General features: G+C 40.5%; 1 protein-coding gene and 1 pseudogene across 1 annotated transcript in view; one reads left to right on the forward strand and one right to left on the reverse strand.

The window, feature by feature from the left end:
- MRPS31 (mitochondrial ribosomal protein S31) overlaps nucleotides 1–16,314 on the forward strand; it is a 29,322-nt gene continuing 13,008 nt past the window's right edge. The window contains exons 1-5 of the mRNA XM_029936832.1: nucleotides 1–184; nucleotides 2,681–2,965; nucleotides 8,199–8,357; nucleotides 9,282–9,422; nucleotides 12,989–13,068. Of these exons, the coding sequence (XP_029792692.1) occupies nucleotides 60–184; nucleotides 2,681–2,965; nucleotides 8,199–8,357; nucleotides 9,282–9,422; nucleotides 12,989–13,068 (790 nt within the window). The 5' untranslated portion in view covers nucleotides 1–59. The remainder of the gene's footprint in view (nucleotides 185–2,680; nucleotides 2,966–8,198; nucleotides 8,358–9,281; nucleotides 9,423–12,988; nucleotides 13,069–16,314) is intronic.
- On the reverse strand, nucleotides 1,650–2,126 carry LOC115290378 (annotated as a pseudogene).

The following is a 16,314-nucleotide window of genomic DNA, read 5'->3' on the forward strand; positions in this document are numbered from 1 at the left end:
CTGTTTAGCAGAGGGACGCGCTACTTGGTTGTGTTCGCCGTTGTGTTTGTTCCTTGGCGATGTTTCCGAGAATCTCTGCGATCATGCCTCTTCGCCTCCTCTCCCGCGTCCTTTTATGCTCTGCAGGCTCCGAGACACCGGCGGCTGCGATTGTGCGACTCGGTGCCCCGCACGGAACGGTCAGGTACGGCATTTCGGCGCTGTTGGCCCCGAAGGTCTACAGGCAACCCCCGACCTCCCTCCGGTGCGTGCAGTGATTTTTCTCCGGCCTCCTGGATCGATGTTATCACCCGCGAGATCCAGGAAGCCGTTGGTTTAAATCTAGGAAAGGGAAATCCCAGAAAGGTAAAACGACTTGCCCAAGGTCATAATGTGAGTGAGAAACAGAGCTACGTCCATCCATGGTCTGCTGTCCTCGTACCTCTGTCAGTTCTCCCCTCATTCAGTCCAGGCTCCAGAAGGAAAGTTACCCTATTTTACTTATTTAGTTATTTTACTTTCCAAGATTATAGGGGTCTCATTCCAGCCTCCATATATTCTCTGGTTCATTATTGAAAGTACTTACAGTGTACCAATACTGGTATTAAGTCCCGAATAAAAACGATCCTGCCACCATGGAGCTTACAGTTCCACCAGACCGGCAATTCAAGTACAGTGGAGTAAAGCCGAGGTGGTGTAGTGGCACACACTGCTTTATTAATACTAGTAAGTCGGGACAGCTAACCGTTGTAGGAAAGAAAGATTCAGAGTATCCTTTCTGGAAAAGAAGTCTGGTAAAATGTGAAGGGGGACCAAGGGTTGAAGCTAGCCAGTCAAGAAAAGGTAGTTATGCGTACTTTATGTTGGTATTTCTTCTCTGAGAACTCTCATCATTATGAAAACTTAATTTTACTGCATATAGTCCATGCAGAACGATTTGGGGCCAGTCTGGTTAAGTGCAGCTCTAAGCAGGTTGGTAGCAGTGGGGATGGGAAGTAGCAGCTGGATGGAGATGAAAAATTGCAGAAATGGTGATTGGTTGTGACATGTAGCTCAATGAGAAAGTTAATCAGATTAGAATAATACCCAGACATGGTTTTTATTTTTGTATTTTTTTAATCTTTTTTTACTTATTTTGAGAGAGAGAGAGAACATGGGAGGGGCAGAGAGAGTCTCCACTGCAGCATGGACCCCAGTATGGGGCTTGAACTCATGAGATCATGACCTGAGCCATGACCCCTTTTATTTATTTTATTTTATTTTATTTTTAAACAACTTTTTTCTTTTATTTATTCTTGAGAGATTGAGAACACACATGGGGGGGATGGGGAGGGTGTGTGCAGAGAGAGAGGAAGAGACAGAATCCCAAGCAGGCTTCTGCTTGTGAGCCCCATGCGGGGAGATCATGTCCTGAGCTGAAATCCAGAGGTGGACCGCTTGACCAACTGAGCCACCCAGGAGCCTCTGTGTTTTTTAAAGTAAGTAACCTTTCTTTCTTAACAGAAACGTCTTTATTTTTATACCTTTTAAAGAGGTATTATTAAATCATGGTGAGGACTTGGCAGTCAGTTTGGGGTTTGAGAATAATAAATAAAATTAATTAACCCTGTCAGTGTTTTGTAACCTTTTTTTTAAATGTTAGCTCCTGTCTTTTATTAACATGTATACAATTACTTGTCTTTTGATTTGTTGAAGCAGTAGGTCAGACGGCATTTGTCACAGTCTGTCAAAGTGGCTAGCTGTAAAAACTCTCGCACCACATTCATCTGAAGGGCACTACTGACAAAGGCAACTGATTTTGCCATTCTCATCCACATTATAGTATGTCAGGACAGCTCCACCTTCTTTCTCTTATGCTTATTCTCCTTTGGGGTGGTGTAACGACTTCTTCCTTTTCTTAACACCACCATGAAGTCTCAACACAAGATGAAGCATAGACTCCTTTTGAATGATGTTGATGTGTCAGGCCCGGTATGTCCGTCTTCCAGTTGCTTGCCAGTGGAGATCAGTCTCCACTGATCCAGAGGAATTCCTTCCTTATCCTGGATCTTGGCCCTCATAGTTTCTCTTGTAGTCAAGGGATCATCCTGGAAAGTGATGGTCTTCCCCATGAGGGTTTTCACAAAAATGTGCGTCTTGGCGGCCATTCCACTGCTGAGAGCGGATCAGAAAGTTGTGACCTTTTTTAATGTCATGGAACAAATAGAGAATGATCTTTGTGTTAAACCCTGAGGTGAGTGGAGGCAGGCCCCAGTTAGGTGCACCCCCAGCAGCCCCCAGGCCTCACTCAGCTACGCCAAGGCCCAGGTGGTCCATCAGTATCTCAGCACATCTGTAACCCATTTGTAACTCACTAGCATGCCTTAGGCCTTAGTGAGCTTTAAAAGCTACATGACCTTGGGTAAAGCATTCACTTCTCTGGTTTCCAGTTTACTTATCTGCAGAATGGGGATAATACTTGCCTTATGGAGTTGATGCGAATATGAGAAGACATACGTGAAGTATGTTGTACCAGACGAAGCACATATTATATATCAATAAATGTTAAAACTGCTGTCATTATGGTTGCTGACAATAAAAAGCAAAAGGGAAGTGTTGGAATTGGAAAAATTTAAAAACACACAGAAACAGTGTTTTTGAGTCCTTGCTTTATTATTTTGCATGGTATTTTTCACTTATTTTTCTTAACACATCTTTCTAGGACAAAAAATAAAGTCCAAAGATACTTTGGTACGAACAATGTGGTCTACAACAAGAAGGATGAGCAGTCTGCACCGACGCAGGAGATTTCCAAGGAAGCAGAGACCCAAGAGAGGGTAGAGGAGAACACAAAAAAAGACTTGTTAGGTATTATTAAGGGCATGAAAGTTGAATTAAGCACAGTCAATGTACAAACAACAAAACCATCCAGTCGAAGACAACTCAAGGGTACGGAGGCCGTGGTTGGTGGGCTTCCCAAGGCTCCACAAGAGTCCCCCAAAAAGAGGTAAATTGATTGGAATTTCAACTACATTAGAAGTACTTTTTGAAACTCCTTTTTCTTTTAGAAAAAAGTATATGAGAGATACTGCATGAAGATTATCAGCTTATAAACTCAGAGACTAAGTACTTACTTGAAAGATACTGTTACCCTTCTCTTTTTGAAAAAAAATTTTTTTTAATGTTTTTTTACTTCTTTTTGAGAGACAGAGACAGTGACAGCAGGGAAGGGTCAGAAAGAGAGAGACACTGAATCCGAAGCAGACTTCAGGCTCTGAACTAGCTGTCAGCACAGAGCCTGACGCGGGGCTCAAACCCACAAACTGTGAGATCATGACCTGAGCTGAAGCCAGACGCTCAACTGGCTGAGCCACCCAGGCGCTCCCCCTTCTTCTCTATTTAAATCGGAAGGGGACATGTGCATACAGTCTAGAGAGGAAAAGAGTAGAGGTCTAATTGAGAATTCCACATATTCTCTTACATATTCATCAGTGTTATTAACTGCCACTTAATTGCCTTTTTAGACTGCTAACTATCAAATTGTTTATATCCTGATTGGGAAGTAGCTTCGTGTCTCTGAAGGGCTTGTTTATTTAAAATTTCCATTTAAAAAATTCCACCTAGGATAGAATGTAAGCATGTTGATTACTGCTGTTTTATAGGACTTCCTTTGACCAGAAACTATCAGTGCTCTCCGCTTATGTGATTTCCTTGAAATGTTGTAATTATTTGTGCTTCTCAAATAATTGATTCTTAGTGCAATCAGTAATAATTTTAGCACTGTGTGGTGGTTTAAATGACAGTGTTGTTTTAATGGTAGATAAATAATAGTGTTTCTTCCATCGATTCGAGTAATACGGTATGTGGCTTGAAGATCCCCCATCTCTGAGTCTCTTAGCAGAATCAACAGATTATGTAGATTTTCCAGAACAACTTAACACTATTATGAAACTTCTTGTCTCTACATTGTATCATATTGTTTCAAAACTACCTCTGGAAAGCATAATTGAGTGGCAGGAAAAAGTCTAGTTCCAACAGTGAGTGGCCATCATAGCTACCTCTTTCTGTTTTTCTTAAGTAATCTTTACATCTAGCATGGGGCTTGAAACTATGACCCTGAGGTCAAAAGTCAGACACTCTACCCGGCCAGCCAGGCGTCCCATCTCTTCCTTTTTAGAAACAAAATAAAAATAGTACCTAAAAGTACATAGAATTAGGGGCTCCTGGGTTACTTGGTTGAGCATCCAACTCTTGATATCGGCCTAGGTCACGATTCCAGGGATCCCTCATGGGATTGAGCCCCAGGTGTTGGGCTCCGTGCTAGGTATGGAGCCTACTTAACATTCTCTCTCTCCCTCCCTCCCTCTTCCCCTCTCCCCCTACCCCTGTCCTGCTCACGTGCATGTGTACACGCATGAACACTATCTCTTTTTCCAATAAAAATTAAAAGTTTTTATTTTTTCAAATGTTTATTTTTGAGAGAGAGACCAACACAGCATGAATGGGAGAGAGGCAGAGAGAGAGGGAGACACAGAATCTGAGGCAGGCTCCAGGGTCTGAGCTGTCAGCACAGAGCCCAGCATGGGACTCGAGCTCAGGAAATGTGAGATCATAACCTGAGCCGAAGTCAAGATGCTTAACCAACTGAGTCCCTCAGGTGCCCCTAAAAAATTTTTTTTCAAGTATATAGAATTAGATAATACACACATATACGTATATATGTGTGTGTGTATATATATATATATAATCAAATGCTTACAAGAGGTTCTTTTTTAAGCTTCCAGACCTGTTTGTGACCCCATTGTGCTTCTTATTTTAATTATACAATGTAATTATCTATTACAGAAATGGCTAAAAATGAGCTGAATGTTTTGCAAAGACTCAGGAAAGGAAGTTTTAAAAATTCCTTTCCAATTAGGCATGAATGAGACAAGCAGAGAAATGTAAGAAAATTCTGCATTCATACTGCTTTGTAAGCATTTTTTAAGTTCTTGCTCCACATTTCCACTTTAAAGAAACCAAAATTGGAACTCTTGGAGGATGTACTATGTGTCAGTGTATATATGTTAGAACTTCTATTCAAAGAGGCTTTGATCCAGCATCAAAAAATTGGTGAATGAGAAATACTTATTTTGAGTCTTAAAAAATGAATCTTTTAAGGCACCTGGCTGGCTCAGTTGGTAGGCATGTGACTCTTGATCTCAGAGTCATGAGTTCGAGCCCCACATTGGATATAGAGTTTACTGAGTAAAAAGTTTTTTAACGTATCTTTTAATGATTTTGTTCTCCATTTTTGTTTTTGTTTTTAAGGGATCCCAGATACACAGAATTGGGTAAATCATCTTTGACTCATGATGACTGTTGTTGCTCTATATGCAAGGCCTGTTTTTAGCTTTTTTATTTGTATTATATGCTGAACCCCCATTGATATAGTTAGTATGACTGCATAACAATTGCCCCAAAATTTAGTGGTGTGAAACAACAATTTTTTTTTATGCTCTTGGATTCTGTGGGTCAGGAGTTGGACAGAGCACAGTGGAGAAGTGTCATCTTTGTTCCAGGCTGTCCTTACTCAGAAGACTTTCAAGTCCAGGGGTGGAATTATCTGAAGGTTTGCTCATTCATAGCTCTGACCATTGAAGCCGGCTGTTAGCAGAGACTTTCCCCGGACCGTTACCGGAAACACCTACATGTGGCCTGTCTGTGTGGCCTGGGCTTCCTCACAGCCTGGCAGTTGGGTTCCTAGGGTGAGTGTCCCAAGAGAAAGTAAGCCAGGAGGAATTTGTATTGTTCCTGTGATGTAGCCTTGGAATCAGATTGGATACTGCCACTCTCATTTCCTGTTTCATATTGGTTTTTAAGGGGCACCTGCCCTTTTTTATCATAGCAACTGCCAGAAAACCCATCATCACAAAGATACGATGTTATCAAAAGGCTTGCAGTAGTCTAGTGTTAAAACCATGAACTACCTTGACTTAGTAGTTCAGTTACTGACAGATTGTTCTGTTTCCCTATAGTGCGCCAGGGTTCCTTAGGGCATAGTTTGGGAACCAAGATCGTATTCTACATTGAGCCTCTGTGCTCACCTGCAAGTTTCTTGGAATTCCTGTTTGTTTGAAAGACTCTCTGAGGCACCATTTTAAATCTTGGGGTGCCTGGCTGACTCAGTAGGTGGAGCATGAAACTCTTGATGTTGGGGTTGTGAGCTCAAGCCCTAAGTTGGGTGTAGAGGTTATTTAATAAAATCTTTAAAAAAAAAACAACAGTACTCTTTCTAAGATCTTTCAAAGGATTTTACAGTCATGCCTATAGCTGTTTCCTGACACTGCACTGAATTTGATCCCTGTTCAGAAACCGTTTATTTTTTTGGGAGAGAAAGAGCATAGGAGCTTGAGAATGAGTAGGGGAGAGGGCAGAGGGAGAGAGATTTTTTTTAATGTTTATTTTTGAGAGACAGACAGAGCATGAGCAGGGGAGGGGCAGAGAGAGGGAGACACAGAATCTGAAGCAGGCTCCAGGCCCTGAGCCATCAGCACAGAGCCTGACGCGGGTCTGGAACCCACAGTCTGTGAGATCATGACCTGAGCTGAAGTCGGACGCTTAACTGACTGAGCCACCCAGGCGCCCCTTGTGTTTATTTCTTTAATCTTTGTTCTGCTCAGCCGCTGTCCCCTAAGGGTGCTCTGTACTCTCAGTGGGTCCAGGTGCGTTTAGGTTTGTGGCTGCCCTTCAGGACATAAACCATTAGCTCTGTGATTCATAAGCCTGATGTCACATGCTGGCCTTTTGAATCTGGGCTCATTTCTTTAGAAAAAAATTTTTTTTAATGTTTGTTTCTTTTTCTTTTTCTTTTTTTTTATGTTTTTTTAAATTTATTTTTGAGAAACAGAGAGAGACAGTGCAAGCAGGGAGGGTCAGAGAGAGGGAGATATAGAATCTGAAGGCAGGCTCCAGGCTCTGAGCTAGCTGTCGGCACAGAGCCTGACGCGGGGCTTGAACCCACGAATCGTGAGATCATGACCTGAGCTGAAGCCGGCCGAAGCCGGATGCTCAACCGACTGAGCCACCCAGGTGCCCCATGTTTGTTTCTTTTTCGACAGAGAGAGACAGAGAGACAGAGCATGAGTGGGGGAGGGGCAGAGAGAGAAGGAGACACAGAACCGGAAGCAGGCTCCGGGCTCTGAGCTGTCAGCACGGAGCCCAACTTGAGGCTCAGACCCATGAACCGTGAGATCTGACCTGAGCCGAAGTCAGATGCTTAACCGACTGAGCCACCCAGGTGCCCCAAGAGGGTATCTTAAGCAGGCTCTACACCCAGCACGTAGCCCAACACAGGACTCTCTCTCATGGCCTGAGCCAAAATCAAGTCAGATACTCAACCAGCTGAGCCACCCTGGAGCCTCTCTTTAGAAACCATTTCTAGATTTTAGCATCGTTTGCTGTCTGGAGGGGCTGAAATGAGAAATGTTTTATTTTGGATACCAGCAAGTCTTGGCTCCTTTATATGGAACAGTTCTTGTCTCTTCTCACATTTTGCCATCTGCAACTAAGAAGCCAAGAGGCACCATCAACACTGGAAGTCTCCTTAGACTGGCTCATCCAACTCATTGAGTTTATTTCCTGTTTTCCACCTTACTACAAGCAATGATGTTGCTAAACAAAAGTTTCCTTTCCTGCAGCTTCCAGTAATGTTGAAGCACTCGCAAAAATAAATATTGTAAAAAATAATAAATAAATAAAAATCCAGCAAATTATAATTAAGGGTGATCCTTCACTCCCCCCCACTTCCACTTTTCTTTTCCTTACCCCTCCACTTTAATATAGTGTTCTGAGTTAGTATCGTGCGTCAACAAGTATCCATTAACTTCAACTTTTAACATTTTAAAGTTCATGTAAAACTAATACCTAATACCTACAAATTCTTGATTTTGTCAGAAATTAATTTTTTTTAATGTTTTCAAGAGAGAGCACGCTCACAAGCAGGGTAGGGACAGAGTGAGAGGGAGGAAGAGGATCAGAGCCCGACGTGAGGCTTGAACCTACGAACTATGGGATCATGACCTGAGCCAAAGTCAGATGCTCAACCGACTGAGCCATCGAGGTGCCCCACAAATTGATTTTTTTTTTTTTAGTTACAGAAAAGTGTTTTCTGGAAAAAAGTCATTTTACTTTCCACTAAACTAATGGCATAATAAGTGATGCCTCTTTTTCTCTCATTTGCTTTTCATTTGCTTTGTTAGAACCAAGTCCCTGAGTCCTGAGCTGGTAGCGGCCGCAGCTGCTGTTGCAGACGTTCTCCCGCTGGATAAGCAGGTGACCAAGTCCGAGCTGCTCAGGCAGCTCCAGCTGCACGAGGAAGTCTCGCAGGCTCAGAAAGATGGAGAAAGAGCTAAAATTAGGTTAGTGGATCAGATCGTTCTGTCGGTAATGCAGGGTTCTCAAAATAGGCTGTTTTCATGTGAGTGGTGAGTAATACACAGTTATATTCATATATTTATATTTTATATAAAGTATTTCTCGTAAGTGGATTATTAGTAATTTGGTTTTTTTAAAATACATCTTAAGTAAGATTACAGTTTGTGAAAGATCAACAGAATGGTTAAAATTTTCTTTTGCAAAGTTACACAATTTCATGTTGCTGAAAAAAAAAAGAAACTGTAAATCCAGTAATGTTATTAAAAACAAATACAGAATAAGATTGTTTCTCTGAGAAGATTAATTTTTTTCAATTAAATAATTTGTAGGTCTTGTGCAGAGTGTGATCATCTCCAGGCGTGTTTCCTTCAGTTTTTGCTCTGATCCTTGGTTTAGCTGATGCCTTCCGTCCATCCTCTCACCTCATACTTGATGCCAGGTTTGAAGTTGATAGACGACTTCAAACGTTTGATACTTTCTCATGAGTGACACTTTTTTTTAATAAACAACACTTTTAATTTATGTTTTAAATGCACGTGTCTGAAGAACACCTTCAAAAGTTATGTTTCAGAAGGAAACATAAATCTTAGTGATCTGTGGAGTGTGAATGTTAATAATGTGTGACATACAATCTTTCATTTAAGGGGCACCTGGGTGGCTCAGTCAGTTAAGCACCTGACTCTTCATTTCAGCTCAGGTCACAATCTCACAGTTGGTGGGTTTGAGCTTCCTCACCACTCTCTGCCCTCCCCCTCAAAATTAATAAATAAACTAAGAAAAGAAATCTTGTGCATATGCATATGTATTAGTGCATAGAAGTGAGATATAAACAAAGCGGTACATGTAAGAAAACTTATTACTATTTTGTAGCTAAAATTTCTAATACACCTATCTTTTTCTTATTTTAGCGTCAGTAACATAATATCAGATATGAAAATTGCCAAATCTGCCACAGCTAGAGTTCGTTCAAGACCAGTGCATCAAATTCAGTTCGATGAAGGATCTAACGACTACATGGGCCCAAAGGAGACCGATGACCTTAAAAAAAGGTATTCAGCCTTGCAGTCTCTTTGGTTTTGTTTGTTTTGTTTGTTTCATTTGCTTCTCTGGAGATGTACTTTATTCTGTGCATGTTATTGCTGATAGGTGTTTGAGCATTATGGATGCGTTTCTGTCTGTTTCCTCCTTCTGCACGTACCATTTCCTACGGTGGAAAAGGTGTTCTGGGTTTAGCAGTCTTGCACTTCTCTATCCCATTAATCAAGTTGGGCCTCGCCTCCCGTGGGGAACAGAGGTCTCCTGATTTAGGATAAGTGGAGCTGACTTAATTCTGAACAAATGAACATTTTGTGAGAAGCATTGTTTTTCATTCTGATTCATACATAACAATGTATATTCATATCATCTTTATATTTCTCTATATAATTATCATTATTCATACCTTAGAGCAATAACCCATCATCAAAAACAGAAAGCAAGGAAGATCCATTATAATATCTGAAAGTGGTAGATTGTTTGTGGCAATTTGAATTTGGTAATTTGCAGACTTCAAGATGCTAAGCCATGTTTTACATAATTATTTTATAATAGGTATCTGTATTCACATAAAGTTTCTGCTTTCTTTCCTTCAGGCCTATAAAGTCATAGTTGGGGACAGGGACCCAGATATTTAGCATGCTGTGACAAAAACTAACTGATCTTTGTAGGAGGATGTACCTACAGTGGAGGGTTTGTGATGTGTTATATGTTCTGTCGATTTTCCTTTATAATTATAATTCCAGCAACTTGAGTTAGTTCTTTTCAGAAGTTAAACTACTAATTTATACAGGAAAATTGTAAAAGACGGTCAACAGTTAACGAACGAAGTTCAAGAGGTAACAATGACTTTGGGAGTCAAATTATTTGAATTACTAATTTTTTTTTAATGTTTTTATTTATTTTATTACAGTGAGAGACAGAGCATGAGAGGGGGAGGGTCAGAGAGAGAAGGAGACACAGAACCGGAAGCAGGCTCCAGGCTCTGAGCTAGCTGTCAGCACAGAGCCTGATGCGGGGCTCGAACCCACGAACGTGAGATCTGACCTGAGCCGAAGTCAGAGGTTCAACCGACTGAGCCACCCTGGCGCCCCTGAATTACTAATTTAAAGTGATTTTATACCTATGACATATTATTGCATAAAATAAAATGTGTACTTGGAGTTTTCCTTAAGATTCCTCAAGAATATTTAATTTCAGGGATGCCTGGCCTGCTCAGTTAGTAGAGAATGCGACTTTTGATCTGGGGAATTGTGAGTTCAAGCCCTTCATTGGGTGTAGGGCTTACTTAAAAAAAGAATATTTAAGTTCAGTCTTGTTTGAATCAGTCTTTGTTGAAATGACTCCATGAGTCCATGCAACATCAGAAGGCTTTATCATAGTTTGATTCTTAATGATATTAGCTGTCATTAAAACTATAAGGTGATAGGTGCCTGGCTGGCTCAGTCAGTAGAACTTGTGACTCTTGGTTTGAGAGTCATGAGTTCGAGCCTCGTGTTGGTTGTAGAGATTACTTAAAAGTGAAATCTTATAGGGACGCATGGGTGGCTCAGTCAGTTATGTGTCTCATTTCAGCTCAGGTCATGATTTCACAGTTCGTGGGTTCGAGCCCCGTGTCAGGCTCTGTGCTGACAGCTCAGAGACTGGAGCCTGCTTTGGATTCTGCATCTCCAGCTCTGCCCTTGCCCTGCTCACTCACTTGCTTGCTCTCTCTCAAAAATAAATAAGCATTAAAAAATTTTAAAAATAAAGTAAAATCTTAAAAAAAAAATTAGAAGGTAGCATTAGAAGGTGGCAAGGGAGTAGCGAAAAAAGTAGGACGGGTTTATGTGTGTATAATAACTGTTAAAAAACTAACTGAGGGACTCTAGAGTCGGGAAGCAGTGGTGAGATACCAAGTTGTCCTGCTCTGTCCTAGGACAGCCTGAGATAGTCCACCGCTAGTATGCCCTGGGCCGATTCCTTCAGTAACAGACAGAGAAGTGGGAGGCACAGAGCACCTGCTCTAGAGCCATTCTGGCATACCTCAGAGTCTCGGCGCTGCTAGACTAATCCCGGGACTGCAGCAACGTTCACAGCCTCGCTGGTCTGTCTCCTCGGCTTTCTTGAGAAATAGGACAGGAATGTGCAGACAATAGATGCACAGCAAATGTCTCTTCCCTTCCTTTCCTCTTTAGTACATTCTAAATCCCATATTTCACGAGATCATTCCCTCTTTACCGTGAGTCACCTTAATCCATCATCCTGTTGACCAGATGCAAAGTGGAGTACTGGGAAGAGTGCAGAGCCCCGAGAAAGGTTCTGGAGCATAAATACCTTTTTTAAAAAATACTTGGGGACCTGCTGGAGGACAACTGAGGTGATTTGAGAGCACTATCTAATTTTAATGTGGTATTTGCATTTTCTCAGTTAGTGTAATTTCATAGAAAAAAGAAATGTGATCCAAAAAAGAATTCAGAATTATTCTGAAAGTAACTCTGCAGTTTTTACACTTAAAAAATTTTTTCTTTTAATGTTTGTTTATTTCTGGAGGAGAGACAGCATGTGCGTGGAGGAGAGGCAGAGAGAGGAGACCCAGAATCCAAAGCAGGCTTCAGGCTCTGGGCTGTCAGCACAGAGCCTGATAGAGGGCTCAAACTCACAATCAGTGAGATTATGACCTGAGTGAAGTTGGCTCCCCCACCAACTGAGGCACCCAGGCGCCCCTTAAACTGGTTTTTAATCTGCCAGTTAATTCATAGAAGTATGAATGTGAATTGATACGTGAAGCAGTTGATTAAAATATACAAGGAAAAGTTATCTATTAACTCTCTAACGTTAATTTCAATAGTTAATTAAAAATGTTATATAAAGAAAGTTAATCATTATGTTAAAATTAGAATGATTGCCTTATAAGTGGGAATGTTTTGATTTATCTGTTCCATCTTTTACAATTATAGTTTGTAATTAAACATGCAGTGTTTTCTGCCCTTAAACTAAGACAAATGTTGACTAACAACTTTTAATTTAGCATATTTTAATAGCTTTCAAATGTTGAGTTTTCTTAAACCTTCATATGAAATGGATCGCGTAAAAATTAATGGCAATTTGGGCGCCTGGGTGGCTCAGTTGGTTAAGCATCCAGCTTTGGCTCAGGTCATGATCTCATGGTTCATGGGTTCAAGCCCCGTGTCGGGCTTTGTGCTGACAGCTAGCTCAGAGCCTGGAGCCTGCTTTGGATTCTGTGTCTCCCTCTCTCTCTGACCCTCCCCTGCTCACTCTGTTTCTCTCTCTCAGAAAGAAATAAAAAACATAAAAAAAAAAATTAATGACAATTTAAGCTAATCTTTTCAACTAGCTATTTTAGAAATTAAACTACTTAACCTGCTTTATTGTATCATGATGCAAAAATTCAAGTGCATTTGTTCTGGTTTTTCATTGTCAGTTCTAAAGATGTGGAAATTTAGTTAAAATGTTTGGGTGTGGGTCAGTGGAATTTTTTTAAATTTCTACATTGAGTATTTCATATAAAACTTTCTTTTCATAAATAATTTTTTTGTTGGTAGTGTACAAAAATATTAAATCATTTTTTCTTTTTCAGTCTTAGGAAAAATATATTCAAAGGAAAGAGACTTAATATTTTTGACGTTAAGGCTGTTACTGAAGAGGCCCCTGAAACAGGTTTGTTAAGAACAACACCCTTGGGGGTGCCTGGGTGGCTCTGTCATGTGAGGGTCCACGTCTTGATTTTGGCTCAGGTCATGATTTTACAGTTTGCGGGATGAAGCCTCTCATCAGGCTCCGTACTGACAGCACAGAACCTACTTGGGACTCTCTCTCTCCCTTTCTCTCTTCTGTGCACAAGTGCTTGCTCTCTCTCTCCCTCTCTCTCAAAAATAAATAAACATTAAATAAAAAAGAACAACACTGTTTCTCAAGTATTGAAACATTTCATCTTTCAAAAGGTCCTTTCAAAGACTCCTTCATGTTTTAATTACATAATGTCAAGTATTTTAATAAGCCATCTAGTCACTGGCCTGGGTCCTGCTTATGAGTGTCGTTGTTGACATTGCTAGTGCTGGTCAGATTCCTCCCTTGAAATGTTGCATGCTCGGAGACAGCGGGAGGTAAGTCCTCCCGACATCATGGATCCAGAGCGATCAGTTGGCTGCTGGTTTGGGTGAGAACGTGCCCCCTGCCGTGTGCGGCTGTGCTGTTCCGGAAGAGAACCTGGTTTCGGCCCCAGAGCAGCCTGCTGTCCAGGAGAGGGGATAGCGTCTGTGACGGATGTGATGAAGCGACTTGGTGATCGCTCCGGAGCTGGGGAGGAGAGCGGTCAGGAATCTATTTAGCAATCTCATGGTTTTTTCTTAATACATAGTCCTTGTTCTCTAGTCTTCCCCCTTTCTTCTTTGAGTAAGAAGTCAAATCCTTCAAATTCATCATTTGGAGTCTAATAGAGATAAAGAGATGTCCTCTTGCTTGACATTAAATATGGTTTGCTGATAAAATAGATGAGGAAATTCAGTACAAATGGTCTTCAGCTTACAAGTGACTTTCATTTCCAAAGATTCTGTTAGCTTTTGGGAGTCTATAGAAATAATTTTATAATTGATTTTTAAGTTCCGAGGCCAGCCTCCAGTGGCTCATTTAATCTATCACTTACTTCTATAAACATCTGATTTTTCCCACTCTTCAATAAACTGTAGATGGTAGGGCCTAGGTTTCACGGACTTCGGTATACCCCGCAGCACCTAGCCAAGTGGCTGACAGGTCATAGGAATTCATTACGTTAAGTTGTAAATGCTTTTTTTGAACAAATTGAGCTATAAAAAATCTATCCATAGAGGAAAACTTGAGTGATTTGAGATCACTCTATTTTAATTTTAATCTGGTATTTATATTAATTCAATCAGTGTTCATTTAAACTAAAGGTGAAGCTAAGAAAACAACCCCTCTTCTCTTTTGTGAAAACTACATTGTTTGAGTTCGCTTGCTATCAAAACTAATAAACATTTTTTTTAAGAAGGGAATTTGCGGGGCACCTGGGTGGCTCAGTCGGTTGAGCCTCCGACTTCGGCTCAGGTCAGATCTCACATTTGTGGGAGCTCAGCTCAGAGCCTGGAGCCTGCTTCCGGTTCTGTGTCTCCCTCTCTCTCTGCCCCTCCCCCTCTCATGCTCTGTCTCTGTCTGTATCAAAAATAAATAAAACATTTAAAAAAATTTAAAAAAAAAAAGGGAATTTGCTGTGAGGTCAGGTGCTATTGTCCACCTAATGAACAGCCAGAAGAGGCACTTGGATTCTTGAAAAAGCCAATTTGCTTTTTTCAATCAATCCTATTCCTAAAACTGAAGTTAGCTGGCAAGGAAGTACTGAACTTTTATAAAACAGTATAAAATAATTATACTTTAATAAGGAAAGTAATATGTAAATTTATGAAAATTTACTCTAATGAAGGTACTGTTTTAATGTTATACTTGCTTGAGTCTAAAGAATGTCTTTAATTCCCAAATAAGTACAGTAGCAGCGACCTACAGACTTAAATTTAGCATTTATTCACTACTGTTCCCTATCTAAAATAATGCCTCACATATAATTGGCATTCAGTAATTATTTATTGATGGAAGGAATGAGTTCTTCTATCCCAGGATTCCCACGTTTTCTCCCTCCATGTTCCTATCACTGCTACAAAGGAGATAGTCAGACCCTACTGCTTATCTTGGAGTAATCTGGAGTGAGAGGCCATACAGCTTGATGGGAGGAGTTTTGGTATTTGATAGACATGGATTCTTCAAATTCAGATTCTGCCATACTAACCTCTTTGAGTTTTCCTTTCTCTATAAAATAGGGCTAACACATACCTCTCAAGGATTAAATGAACTAATGTAATTAAAGTGTCAGGCACAGTGCCAGGAGCACAGGGGACATTCAGTACATTGATGCAGCTATTAGCAATAAGAGTGATGATGGCGTTGGGCCGCCTGGGTGGCTCAGTCGGTTAAGCGTCCAACTTTGGCTCAGGTCATCATCTCACTGGTTAGGAGTTTGAGCCCCACGTTGGGCTCTATGCTGACAGCTCAGAGCCTGGAACCTGCTTCAGATTGTGTCTCTGTATCCCTCCCCTGCTTGTGTGAGCTCTCTCTCTCTCTCTCTCTCTTTCTCTCAAATATAAAATAAAGTATAAAAAATGATTAAAATTTTAAAAATGATGGTGTTGATGATCATGATCGTGGAAAAGACATAGGTTGATCAATGTCCATTGAATAAATCTATAAAATATGACTATGATAATTAAATTGTTTTACTGTTATGATTACTCTGGAAATGTGGCTGATTAAGCCTAAATGCTGTGATCTTTTCTTTGAATGAGATATTGTAGGCCAACATGCTTAATATCTATCTAGTAGTCAGTCAGTCTGTAGTCAGGCATGGTTGCACATGAGCTTTCACATACACGTCTGTGTGGACATGTTTTCTCTTGGGTAAATATCTAGGAGTCACATGGTTGTATGTAAAGTGTATTTTTTGACTTTTTAAGAAACTGCCAAACTACTTTTCAAAGAGATTATGCCATTTTACATTCCCACCAATAGTGACTGGTAGAAATGCAGTTCATTCTCAAAAGATGTCTTACATTTCCAAAGCAAATAAAAATGATTGAAATGTGATATGATGGTGGTTATATAGCTAACATGATTTTAACTTACTCAGAGGGCTGGTTTGAGGATTAAATGAACTAATGCAGAAAAAGCATTAGCACCGAGTATATGCTCCGTATCCATTAGTAGTAGTAGTATTATGTTAATTTAATTTCTTTGGTCTTTATCAGTTGTACATTAGTGATATATCTTGACAAACTAAAAGGTAAACAGGCTGGACTTTAAATGTCAAAGTCATGTCTTATATATTCACATTCACGAAAACTT

Source organism: Suricata suricatta, chromosome 4 (assembly GCF_006229205.1).
Source record: "Suricata suricatta isolate VVHF042 chromosome 4, meerkat_22Aug2017_6uvM2_HiC, whole genome shotgun sequence".
NCBI lineage: Eukaryota > Metazoa > Chordata > Mammalia > Carnivora > Herpestidae > Suricata > Suricata suricatta.